This window comes from Procambarus clarkii, chromosome 77 (assembly GCF_040958095.1).
Source record: "Procambarus clarkii isolate CNS0578487 chromosome 77, FALCON_Pclarkii_2.0, whole genome shotgun sequence".
NCBI lineage: Eukaryota > Metazoa > Arthropoda > Malacostraca > Decapoda > Cambaridae > Procambarus > Procambarus clarkii.
In genome coordinates, this window is record NC_091226.1 from 10164069 (window position 1) to 10178100 (window position 14032).

The 14032-nt window shown below is 47.6% G+C and overlaps 1 protein-coding gene across 1 annotated transcript in view; it reads right to left on the minus strand.

Moving 5' to 3' along the window:
• Positions 1–10691, minus strand: part of LOC138357269 (flap endonuclease 1-like) — a 157867-nt gene extending 147176 nt beyond the window's left edge. Inside the window, exons 1-2 of the mRNA XM_069313919.1 lie at positions 10519–10691; positions 7725–7827 (exon numbers count right to left, since the gene is read on the minus strand). Coding sequence (XP_069170020.1) covers positions 7725–7827; positions 10519–10600 — 185 coding nt within the window. The 5' untranslated portion in view covers positions 10601–10691. The remainder of the gene's footprint in view (positions 1–7724; positions 7828–10518) is intronic.
• Between the last annotated feature and the right edge of the window lie 3341 nt (positions 10692–14032).

Consider the following 14032-nt stretch of genomic DNA (forward strand, 5'->3'; position numbering starts at 1 on the left):
AGACATATTCCCAAAGACGGCAGCAAGAGCCGCGAACTTGCGAACGTCATGGGCACGGGGATAGACCGTAGGCTGGCTGGACCTAATAACCCTGCGGACGACCTGAGAGACCCGAACCCGCGAACAGGGAAGAAAGGAAACCGGATCAACCCACAGCGCGTCCCCGGACACAGAAGCTGTGGCGCGCAAATAACGGCGAAGCGCCGCAACCGGACACAAAACATGATGCACCCCCGGCCTGACCAACCAAGCATCAACCACCCATGGACCCCTCCGGAACGCAGCAGTCTCATTCTTTGCCAGAAAAGGAGACGGCTGCAAACGAACAAAACTATCACCACGATCAAAAAGAGCAGAAACCCCTGCGCCGGAGGAGAGCATGAAGCTCCCCTACCCGACCCCCAGAGGCCAAAGCCAACAAGAAAAGTGCCTTGGAAAAACAAACCTGGACCGAAGGGGCCACAACGAAACGAGGAGATGAAAGGAAAGCGAGCACTCTGTCCAAAGACCAGGACGGCTCAGGCGACGCATGAGCAGGCCGGAGGTGAAACAATGCACGAGACAGCTTGCGAAACGGCGCAGACGTAACATCGATACCGAAAGCAAGCTGAAGCGGCTCCGCCAGCACCGCACGATACGAAGCGACAGTGTTAGGCATAAGATGACGGTCCTGAAACAACCACGCGAGGAAGGACAAGACCACCCGAACAGACAAAGAGCTAACACGACGAAGACGCAAAAAGAAACGGAAGGACCGCCAGGAAACTTCATACTGCCGCCGAGAAGAAGCCCTCAGGTGGGACACCAACAAGGAGGCCACCTGATCACCATAGAGATGATGATAGACTCGAGTCAAAAAAACCATACGCGAAGACTCGAGGAGAAGATCGAACCAGCTACGTGACGTACCGGCCCGATCTGCTGAAAGAGGCGGAGCCGCGGGAAAACCCTCGGGTTCGGACACCGAGCAACCAGCGCCTGAAACCAAGGCTGGGCCGGCCACCAAGGGGCCAGAAGGACAACTCTCCCCCGGTAAGTCTCTAAGCGAGTCAGGACCTGGAGCAACAGCCGAACCGGGGGAAAAAGGTACAGAAACCCCCACCTCGACCAGTCGAGCCGAAAGGCATCGACCCCGATGGCCTCGCAATCGGGGAAGGGCGCCGCATAAACGGGAAGACGCCGCGACCACGCCGACGCGAAGAGGTCCACTTCGGGGCGCCCGAACGTCTGGCAAAGCCAACGGAAGGACTCGTCGTCGACCGTCCACTCCGTGGAGAGGGGAACGAAGCGAGACAGGGCGTCGGCCAAGACGTTGGACAAGCCCCGTACGTGAACCGCCAGGAGAGCCAAACCCCGAGAACTCAGCAGACGAGTCACCCGAAGCGACCAACCCCAAAGAGACAAGGACCGCATCGAACCCCCGCGGTTCAGGCAATGAACCACCGGAGAGCAGTCCGAATGGAGCCGAATCGTCGATCCGCGGGCCACCCGAATCCTCCCCAGAGCAAACCACACTGCCGCGAACTTCCGCACCGTACTGTGAGCTCGACGGAAGGACGGATCCCAACGCCCCTGGCCGGCCTGGTGAGCACTGGTCACAAAACCCCAGCCGAGAGACGACGCATCCGTGTACACATCGAGCGAGGGCTCGGGTAGGCGCCAAGGCACTGAACCCCGAAAAACCCGAAGAGGAAGCCGGTGACGCAGCAACCGACGCAAGTCCCCCGGGGGTCGAACTCTGCGATCGCGAGAGAGGCGGAAGGGGGAACCCCGAAGGAACCAGAACAGCCGTCGAAGCCAAACCCAACCCGGCGGGTAGACCACCATCGCGAAGTTCAGGCTCCCGCACAGCCCCTCGAGCAACCGCCGGGTGACCCAAGGGCCCTCCAGAAACAGACGAAGGCGGGACCGCAGCCGCAGGAGAGACTCCGGAGGGAGAGACAAGGAGGCGGTTCGAGAGTCCCACACGAGACCCAGCCAAGTCCGAACCTGAGAGAGAACCAGATGGGACTTCCTCCAGTTCACCAAGAACCCGAACCCGGCGAGCTGGGAAAGAACCAAATCCCTGGCTAGCAAGCAAGCTGACTGGCTGGGAGCCCAAACCAGCCAGTCGTCGAGGTAGGCCAACACCCGAACACCTAGGAGACGCAAACGAGCCACCACAACCCGTGTAAGGCGTGTGAACACGCGAGGTGCCAGGTTCAACCCGAACGGGAGACAACGAAAGCGGTAACTCAGACGCTTCGCTACAAAACCGAGCCAGTCCCTGAACCGCGGATGAATCGGGACATGCCAATAAGCGTCCCAGAGGTCCAGGGACACCATCCAAGCTCCCGGCTCCAAGAGGAGCCGAACCTGAGACAGCGTAGTCATCCGAAAGGAGGGGCAATGAACCCAGGGGTTCAGACGGGACAAGTCCAGAATGAACCGCAGGTCCGCGCAGTCCCGTTTCGGAACTGGAAACAGACGGGAAACCCATCTGAGGGACGACGCCCAAGCGTACCCACTCCAAGACGACTCGACAGAGCGCAGGGGAAGAAGCCTGCCCTGCCAGCCCCGACCCCCCAAAGGGGGGAGGGGCCACCCAACGCCACCGCAGGCCGCGAGACACGACCCGAAAGGCCCACGAATCGTGGGACCAGGCGCGGGCGAACAGCGCAAGCCGCCCCCCCATCGCCCCGTCAAGGGGGCAAACCGCGAAAGGGCCGGCGACCCTTACGAGACCCAGAACCCCGCACAGCGCAAACACCGCGCCGACCAGACGAGGGAGGGTCCGCAGGAGGAGCCAACCCCAAACCTGACACCAGAGGCCTACCACGACGAGAGGAACCCCGAGCCCTGGCACGACCTTTCCGGGAAGACCCACCCCGGGACCCCCGGAAAACCAACAAGTCCGACATCGGACGACAAGCCGCCGACGCAGCCTGAATAGACTGCGCCACGGCCGACTCCCCAAACAGGAGAGGACAAAAAGGTGAAGAACGCCTAAGAGCCAGAGCCCAAGCAGATTCCACGGAGGAACCCAGCACCGCCTGCCGACACGCGAGACGGGAAGCATAGAACAGGGAAACCGCATCCCGCAAAATCGGCGTGAACAAGGCAGCCGACGAACGCGCAGCCGAGGACAAGGTGCCGGACCCCGGGACGGACCCAAGCGTCCCCACATCCTCCACGAGCCAATCCGAAGACAGCTCCAGGAGGGAAAAGAACCGCAAGGCCGAACACAAAAGGCCCCGAGCGCGCAAGTCCTCCGCCACGAGCGCCGCCGAAAGGGAGGGAACCTGCACATGGAGCTGAATAACGCCCACATCGCGGGGAAGGGCAGGGGCAAACAAGCACTCATTCAGGTACTCAAGTTCACCCCCCAGGAAAACCTGAAGCACCGTGGAAGCTTCCCGCCACTCCAGCGTGCGGGAACGACAGAAGGAATGCCAGGAATCCAGACCAAACAAGGGGCAGTCTGCTAGCCAGGACGACTCCGGAACCTCGTAACGGAGCCAGAAAGGGAACAAAGTCCCAAACCTGAACGTGGACGGATCCATTTCCGAGGCATAATCCGGGTCACGCAGGAGGTAAGCTGCAAAGGCCGCTCGCACCACACCAGGTTGGATGCGATAAGCCGAAAACCTCCGGAAGGACGGAACCGACGTACCCGGGGGAACACGGAACCGAACCCGGGGAGGGGCCGACACCAAATCCAACTCGTACGCAGAGGGGGGGAAAGAAAAACCCCACTCCTTGTAACAATAAGCCCCGCTCAGTGGGAAGAAAAACCCAGGCGGGGTCCAGCGGGGCCCAAGGCCCCCAAGTCAGCCCCTCCCCAGCCTCGAGGTCCGTCACCACAGGACCCGAGGCCGAGTCCTCTCCCCAAGCCCCAACCCCACAAGACAAGGACGGAGCAGCCGAAAAAGCTGGAGGAAGGGGGGCCCACTGGTCAGACCCTGAAGCTTCGGCCGGGAGACAAGACTCGAATGCCTCTGCCGCCCCCCCGGAAGGGGCAACCCCCGAAGCTGCCCGAGTCTCGAGATCAAGTAACCCCTGCTCCGACCCCGAAACCCTCAGACGCTTCGGGGCCGGAAGCAGGGGCGGGGGACCAGAACGAACAGAAGGGGAAGGACGAGGAGGTGCGGACTGAACCAGGATCGAAGCGACCCCCACCCCCAAGTCCGGGTCTCGAAAAGCAAAGCGGGGCAGCCCCGGGGCATCCAGGGAAGCAACCAACCGAGCGCGTTGCAACAGACGAAACCTAGACTGCAACGCACGTGCCGCCTGTACCCGAATAGAATCATCAGAGGATTGGGTAAATTGAGTCACAAGCAAGCAGCAACACTCACAGGACTCAGGGTCGAAAGTATCACCGACCCAACAGGCAGCGTGGCAGAGGCAAAAACAATGAGGGTCACCCTGAGACAAGGGGACCGAGCAACCCTCAAACTCGCACACAGCGAGTGGGGACTCCGGGGTCACATCCATCGGACCCACGCGCCCCCTAGGGGATTCCCAGGGTCCTGAGCGTTTACTTTAAGAGGACTCGCGCTCAGGTAGTCCCAGGCAGGGTGCTGCAAACCGGCGCCCAAAACTACCAAGCAAACTTCTAAAGCTGAACCCCAGGGACGTGTACACTCACGGGGACCTAGCAGGGGGCGCCACCGAGGAGAACAGTGGAAGGGCAAAAACAAACTGAATAAAATGACAGAACCCCCCACCAGGCAAAAACAAAAAGAAAAACAAAACCCCGCAAGAGGACAGCGAACCCCAAGGAACAGAGCCGGCCGCGATGTTGGGAAATACAAGCTGAGCAGCACCCTGCGCCCCTACCAGTGCAAACTGCCTCTTACCTGCCGGTAACAAGGGAGAACAGAACACCCAAGAGCCCAACAGGCGGCCGAAAAACCGAAAGGTAAAACGGACCAGCAGAGGCAGACCCCGAGGAGCCTGTGGAAGGTGGCCCCAAGCCCCAAGGGCAGTACTTACAGGGCACCTAGGGAAGGCAGCCCTAGGCGCATGCAGCCCGAGTACTGAAGATAACTCCTGGCTCTCGCACCCACAAAACTAACACCACACACAAAGCACAGTGCAGTAGCGACACCGGAGCCAGAGCACACGACCATCACCTATAGCATCAGCCTCAAGAACTAAGGTGTGGGTAGCTGGCGCGGGGGGTCTGGGGCTCCCCCTTCCCCCTCCCAAGGAGGGGGGAGCTGCGCAGACAGCGGCGCAGCAGTATGTGACGTCACACTAGTTTGCTTGTTTTCGGTTGGGGAGTTCTATCCACTAGTTCGGTTTTAGGTAGCAATTTTAACCAGAATAGGGGTTTGTTTTGGGGCGCTTACCTTTCTGGGTGCCTGTTCCGGTCGATGGCAGACATAGAATGCTTCCAACTACACGGGGGCTTCTATAGGCCATTGCTCCCCTTGCCTCTCTGAGGGGGCCCGGTTCTGGCCGTGGTCCCCGGTAGGCCTAAGAACTCCATACACATGACTGATGCCAAAGTCTGACATTAGCATATCAGCCTGGGATAGCTCCGGGGAGCCGACGGGGCTCCCCCCAGAAATGATGACAAGTTTCTTGGCCTATTCCTAGACAACTTCAGCACCCACATTCAACACATAACTAAGAAAGTCTCTAAGACAGTTGGTACACTCTCCAAAATCAGATATTATGTTCCAACTCTGCTCTCCTCTTACTATATTATGCACTAATCTACCCCTATCTTAATTATGGTATCTGTGCATGGGGGTCTACCACTGCAAACCACCTTAAGCCCATCATCACGCAGCAAAAATCTGCTATCAGAATAATAACTAACTCTGCTTTCAGACAACACTCAGCTCCTTTGTTTAAATCCCTAAACTTGCTAAATATTAACTCCCTCCACACATTCTCTTGTGTCAACTACATTTACAAAACCCTGTTCTTAAATGCAAACCATGCTCTGAAACTCTCCCTGGACAGATGTAATAGGACCCATTATCACCACACCAGAAATAAATATATCTTTGATATCCCCAGGGTCAAACTTAATCTGTGTAAACACTCTATGCAAATTAAGGGACCTAGTCTATGGAACTCACTCCCTAGTGAATTGAAAAACTGTAAAACTTTTGCCTTATTTAAAAGCAAAACCAAAAAGTACCTAATTTCATCTTCTTAGTTTCCTACACTGAGCTTTAAATTTGCTCTGTACCTAGTGTTACCCAATCTCCTAATTTTTATGTAGTATCAAACAACCTTATCATTGTGTTCACTGCTGTCTTCTTTTATGTACTAGCCATATGCTGTATTGCGACTACCAATTTTGGTCAACTACCATTCAAGCTGTCATTGCAATCAATCTTATTATTGTTTCTGCTGTACTGTGCCTACCTATTTTTGTCAACTACCATTCAAGCTGTCATTGCAATCAATCTTATTATTGTTTCTGCTGTATTGTGCCTACCTATTTTTGTCAACTACCATTCAAGCTGTCATTGCAATCAATCTTAGCTGCCTATGTGCTTTAATATACTGTACCTACAATTTTCTCTCATCTTCTTTTTTTCATTCCATGTAACTGTTATCATTTTTTTTGTCTATAAATTTTGCAAGTATTAAAATTAAAATTTTCTTAGATTAAGGACCTGCCCGAAACGCTGCGCGTACTAGTGGCTTTACAAGACTGTAATTACCATATTATGTATCCTCACATTCCCAATGTACCTTCTTGTATATGCATAAATAAATAAATAAATAAATAAATAAATAAATAAATAAATAATGGCTCAATTGATGATTGGTTTACCTAGTTTATCATTATTTGCATCATACATGTAACACCCAGATAATAATGGTTTAAATCGTCGTATGATGATTACTGCATTACGCCACGAATGACACAGGGCCTAACAGGCGCCATATGGGCAGGAATATAGATTGAAAATAAAAGGACCTACCACCAATGTGACACCCACAGATGATGGCAGTCTTCTAGTACACTTAATGCACTATTATGGCTCAATTGATGATTGGTTTACCTAGTTTATTATTATTTGCATCATACATGTTAAACCCAGATAATAATGGTTTAAATTGTCGTATGACGATTACTGCATTACACCACGAATCAACATATGATAACTGCTGTCTAGGGGTTGAGCAAAACATTATCGCACTTTGAGTCGATATCCCTAGGAAATGATAAGTTATAATTAAGTTCTCAACTCATCATTAACATGTAATGCAATTTGACAAGCCCTGCCAATTGTCACACTCTCATAGATAATATAACTGTCATTAGCCATAATGTGTGTGGAGTGCTGCCATAATAAAAATTGAACTTACGACTTGAACAAGGTACTGTACTTGCTCTAGTCGCAACAGTTATGGTTTCACTTTGTTGTGCGTTATATGAATTATCATTGAAAATTTTACAAAACATTTTTGCAATAGGTTGAATATTTTTTAATAAAAAATAAAGTGTAGTTTTCTAAAGAAAACACAACTCACCTGATATAAAATAGAATAAACATTTTTATATACTTTTAATATATATTTTTCACTCATCATTATCACCCATTTTCACCTTATCCCATTTGGGGTAATTTACCCATTCCCGACCCTTGCAGTACATCATTAATAAAACAACAATAAATTTATGCGTCTAAATCTTGGAATGGCCATCAATTAGGATTGAATTCCATGAAATTCGTCATTATCCACAATTCAGACGCAGATGTTTTAACTACCTGGTGGTTTCACCATCCGCCGTCATGAGCTGGTTGCCTTCCTGCCGAACAGCAACCAGGAACTGATACAAACTCATTGATGCGTCCACTGCCACCTTACGACCTTAAGAGAAATACAATATATTAGCTTGTAATTATGTACTGTATTTTGCAATACAATTCAAAGGTATTTACACTTTCAAGCACTACATAGCTAACATACATCACTGGACTTAAAAAGAGATTTTTCTCTTCATAGAAAGTCATTTCACTTATCAATTTATACAAAAAAAATTCTCATTTTACAAATTCAAATTTCATATCAATTCTCATTTCACAGAAAATCTCTAGTTTTATATACCAACACTAGACAACCTCTTAAAAGTACTGTATGAGCTAGGTTCTCCAAAACCCTCTGAATCAAATGTTTGGGTTATCCAGCCAAAAAATGTTTGGGTTTGACCGAATAATGCAGACTAGCATAAGAGTAAATAAAGTTTAGATAATTTTCTGCCAATACTTCCCTCTATGTGGACAGAAATCCAGATAACCAGAGATTAGGTTACGTAAATTTTCAAGAAATACACATTTCTAGATGTACAGTATCACACAAGAGGACAAACTACAACAATTTAAGCTGAGGTTTCTGTTTCAAATTATGTTTTTGAAATATAGTATGTACAGAAATTTAAATTATGTTGCTTGAAGTACCAAAAACTTTTTGAATATGGTCATTTTTGGACTTCCCTGGTAAGAACTCTACTTATCCAGATGTTTGGCTTATCCAGTGAGGGGTCCTTCCCATGTAGTTGTCTGGATAAGTGAACATAGACAGAATATAATGGGTAGGTCTGAAAGTCCATATGCAAATTTGCGTGATCCTGACAGGGATAGAAAGCCAGTGGCTTCTCGAAGGTCTTCCCATTGTTTTAGCTGAAAAGACAACTTGAGAAGTATAGAATATATTAAAATATATATATATATATATATATATATATATATATATATATATATATATATATATATATATATATATATATATATATATATATATATATATATATATATATATATACATATATATATATATATATATATATATATATATATATATATATATATATATATATATATGTGTGTGTGTGTGTGTGTGTGTTTGTGTACATATTTATATGTAAGTACTTAATTTTCATTACACAAGGCCAGGTCAGGTCAGGTTAGGAAAGGATTACATGGATACAAGACACATAATTCCCTAGACGTTTCATAAACACAATTTAATTAAAACCTACCAAATCCAAACTAACCTGAGCCTAACACATCCTAATCTAATACTATACACTCTAAACTAACGATACATACTGTTTAGGCAGTCATAAAATAAGCTTTGTCAAGACATCTTGTGTACAATTTGGCAATACCAAAGATAGGTTAATTAGGGATGGGGAACCTGCAGCATTTTATAGTCCTCAGTGCATCTGCAGCAACTATATTAATTTGCCTGTGAAGGGTAAATAAAAACTGGTGGCCACGACAAGGACAGGAAGCTGGCAGCTTGTCAAAGGTCCCCCCCTTTGCCTTGATGATCTTTTTTATAATATAACTGCTCCAATTTCTCAGAAGTTTCAGTGCACGCAGTTAGATGTGCCTGTTAATTTCACATAATCTATCCCTAAGGATTCCACATATCAAGATGTTCTACACTAATCCCATATGCATTAATTACAATTAATATTTCTTCCAAAGGGTACAGGACCAATCAGGCCAGCTGAGAGGTAACTTGCTCTAGAATTATTAAATTAAGTAGAATTATTAAAATTATTATTATTAATTATAAAATTATTAAGTAACAAGTTGGTCTGCTTGGCAAGTCGACCAACTAGGTTGTAATATAAGTCGACATATCACGGACTGTCATCAGTCTAACTTGAATAGTGATTCAGTTACAGGCGCTCTAGAGATACTCCGGATCTTCAACATCATCGACATTCACCAAAACCTATGTAACACTCGACGAGTTTAGTTCCTCCCCTCGCAAGACACTACAGCCTCGTCACAGAGCAGACAGTCGGATTTTGGTCGTACTCAAGCTTCCTGCTCTCATCCCGCATTTTGAGCTCTATATCCCCGGCCTCGCTCAAGCTCTGTTCTCTGTACTCCAGGCCTCACTTCTACTAACTGCTGTAACCAAGGCTATATTGAATAAACATAAAAAATAACTAAACTCTTTGAACCTTAACACCCAAACTTGTATATGCAAACACACGTTACACCTACCTACTAGAAAGCAATTTAAATTTAAGTAACACAGTTTTTGACAGAGTAATTCAATATAAACAGCACATGACATAGTGTGTGTGGCCTTGTGAAACCTTTGTTAAGTAAAATATGGCCTTCATATGATGAAAGGGTCACCACCCCCGGGACAGATGTAACACAAAAAAGGGGGCAATAGCTTCAAGCACAACAAGCCACAATATAGGACAGAAAACAGGAGATGCTTCTTCATCCATAGGGTTGTAAATCCGTAGAACCGCCTACCCAAAGAACCGCCAAAGCCGTAAATGTCAAAACACTGCTGAATGTTATAATCCAAAATCATCAGGGACAAAAGGGGGAGGGGGGCCTTTGACAAGCAGCCAGCTTCCTGTCCTAATCGAGGACCACTGGAGTGTTAGTGGCCCTCAGGTAAATTCAAGATAGAGACCCTTTTATTTTATTTTAACCAATTTAATCTAACGTGTATGAACACACTCTGGCTGCAAAACCCCCCAACACAATGAATTACTAAAAAAAATGTTATTTATTAACTCACCGAAGAAGTTTTTCATCTCATTTTCCTTCACAGCCGACGGTGCAACATCTGCAATAAGCTTGGCGAGCCCCAATATTCCCATAATGATAGTTTTTAGGGAAAAATTTGGGCAACAACACAGGCGGGAGGACGAGAGGCCAACCAGATGTAAACAAACACTCACCAACACAAAAAGTTCGCGCCAACTGGAGCGTCCGGATATGCAACATAATCATTCTTCTTAATTTGACAATACTTTCTATACCGCTTCAGCTAGTCAATACTATATCAATAATCACTATATTACTACTATTATATTTCACGAGCTATGTAGCTGTTTTGCTTAAGTTGTTTATGTATAAACTTGTATAAACTATTTATTATTTCATTGCACATTTGTTCAACGCAACCAAGGCTTGAAGGGGCTACAAGCCCAAATTTAACTAACCAACCTCATGGCACTATAATAATAATAATAATAATAATAATCTTTATTTAGGTAAGGTACATACATAAAGAGATTTACAAAGTTTGTTGGCTTTATAGATAGAGCTAGTACATACAATGCCTAAAGCCACTATTACGCAAAGCGTTTCGGGCAGGAAAAACATTAATGACTACAGCTTAAAACTAATGGGTAAAAAGAAAAGATGTGATGAGTACATATAAAAAATAGAGGTAAAAGAGGGGGGAACATTGTTGAAAAAGCAGCACAAATACAATTACAAATTATTACAGAATATTACATTCAAACAGCGTTGATTTGAAAAACAAAAAAAACAAAAAATATACATGGGTTGACAACAGGGGGGTAAGGTGGGTTACATGGAATTTATTAGGTATAGCTTCGTTTTTAACTTAAACTGGTTGAGAGAGGTACAGTCTTTAACATGGTTGGGAAGGTCATTCCACATTCTGGGTCCCTTGATTTGTAGAGCATTTCTGGTTTGATTTAGTCGTACTCTAGGAATATCAAAACTGTATTTATTTCTGGTGTGGTGTTTTGTCTGGTGTGGTGTGTTACGAACCCGGATCCAGCGTCCGAGCCTGGAGCAGTGACAACCACGCCATCTGTGGGTCAGCTCCCGAAACCCCCGCCAAACGGACGACGACACCTGGTGAGGACAGCGTGTACTGGCCACAAGGGCCAGTTTCCAGTCCTGTGCAGCTCACAACACCGCCGCTCCTGACCTCTGGTGAGGTGGTGCTCCGACGACAGCGCCATCTATGGACTGGATACGTCAGGTGTTTGCGCCCGAGCCCGTAAGTGAGATGTATTAGTGTCCCGGTTATTGATGACGTGTCTGTTTACAGAGTCGACCTGGGACCACTGTGTTGAAGTGGAGTCAGTCTACCCGAGGCAGCCAGTCTCCATACTGTGAAGTTTGCTGCAGCTGTTGTGACGTCGTCCCCCCGGAAGAACACTGTTGTGTGTTAGCCTGCCAGTGGAGTGGCAGTGAAAAGATTTACCCGGGACCGACTGTTGAAGACGATCATCCACTGGGGTATTGAGGACAGGAGGGTGATTTGGGATATCACACGAGACTCCTGTCTAGGGCGTACCCCTTATATCGTTCGTGGAGTGGCCGTACCAGCCTTGGTGGCTCAGTACCTGCCAGCTGACCAGCTGGACGTGTGGTTGACGGCCTCCATGACGGTGCCCCCAGTGGACCTGCGTTTTGGCTGACCTGTGGCCCGGGTACGCTCGGCATTCTCAGAGGACACGTCGTGAGGCCACGAAGAAAGCACCAAGGACTCGGCACCAAGTGGTGTGGCACCAGCGTCTTCAGCAGAAGACCACGATGAAGGATTAATCCCCTTGTATAGTGTTAATACCCTCCCCCTGTGCACGTTTGATTTTTATATATTTAATAGGTGATGGTAATAATTATAATATTAAGTTCTTAGCTTTCTTTCCCTACTCCCTTTAAGTTAATTGCGTCACGGATCTCATCCCTTGATAGCCAATACTGGCTTGGGAACGGATACATATATCTTCCTCTAACATCAGAGTAAGGACCCCGTTGCGTCCCGAGAGGGTCGTAACATGGTGGTAAACTAATTGTTTACCTAAATTTACCTGAAGGCCACTAGCACTCCAGTGGCCTTGACGAGGAGAGGAGACCCTGTGGTTTCTCACAAAATTGCCCTGATAAAATTTTCCACTTGGATTTTAAAATTTAACAGTTTTGGCATATACCACTTCGACGAGCAGGCTGTTCTATGGGTTTATAACCCTGTGGGTGAAAAAGCATTTCCTGTTCTCAGTCCTACATTAATTGTGACTTGTTGAGCTTGTAACTGTTGCTCCGTGTTTGTTACATTGTGGCTTGTTGAGCTTGTAACCGTTGTTCCGTGAATGTACTCACCTAGTTGTGTTTGCGGGGGTTGAGCTCTGGCTCTTTGGTCCCGCCTCTCAACTGTCAATCAACTGGTGTACAGATTTCTGAGCCTCTATCATATCTACATTTGAAACTGTGTATAGAGTCAGCCTCCACCACAACACTACTTAATGCATTCCATTTGTTAACTACCCTGACACTGAAAAAAATCTTTCTAACGTCTCTGTGGCTCATCTGGGTACTAAGTTTCCACCTGTGTCCCCTTGTTCGTGTTCCACCCGCGCTAAAGAGTTTGTCTTTGTCCACCCTGTCAATTCCCCTGAGAATTTTGTAGGTGGTTATCATGTCTCCCCTTACTCTTATGTTTTCCAGGGTTGCGAGGTTCAGCTCCCTTAGCCTTTCCTCGTAACTCATTCCTCTCAGTTCCGGGACCAGTCTGGTGGCATACCTCTGAATCTTCTCTAACTTCGTCTTGTGTTTAACTAGGTATGAACTCCAGGCTGGAGCTGCATACTCCAGGATTGGTCTTACATAATTGGTATACAGGGTCCTGAACAATTCATTACACAAGTTTCTAAAGGCAGTTCTTATATTGGCCAGTCTAGCATATGCCGCCGATGATATCCTTTTGATGTGGGCCTCTGGGGACAGGTTCGGTGTGATATCAACCCCCAGATCTTTCTCTCTATTTGACTCTTGTAGGATTTCACCTCCCAGATGGTACCTTGTGTTCAGCCGTCTGCTCCCTTCGCCTAATTTCATTACTTTACACTTTCCTGAGTTGAACTTTAGCAGCCATTTTCTAGACCATTCCTCCAGTTTGCCCAGGTCATCCTGTAGTCTCTGTCTATCTTCATTTGTTTTGATTCTTCTCATAATTTTTGCATCGTCAGCAAACATTGAGAGGAATGAGTCTATACCCTCTGGAAGGTCGTTTACATATACTAGAAACAGGATGGGTCCGAGTACAGAGCCCTGTGGAACCCCGCTGGTGACATCTCGCCACTCTGATGCCTCCCCCCCTCACCGTTACTCGCTGTTTCCTATTGCTTAGATACTCCCTTATCCACTGGAGCACCTTACCTTTTACTCCTGCCTGCTGCTCCAACTTTTGTAACAGCCTTTTGTGAGGTACTGTGTCAAAGGCTTTCTGACAGTCCAAGAAAATGCAGTCTGCCCACCCTTATCTTTCC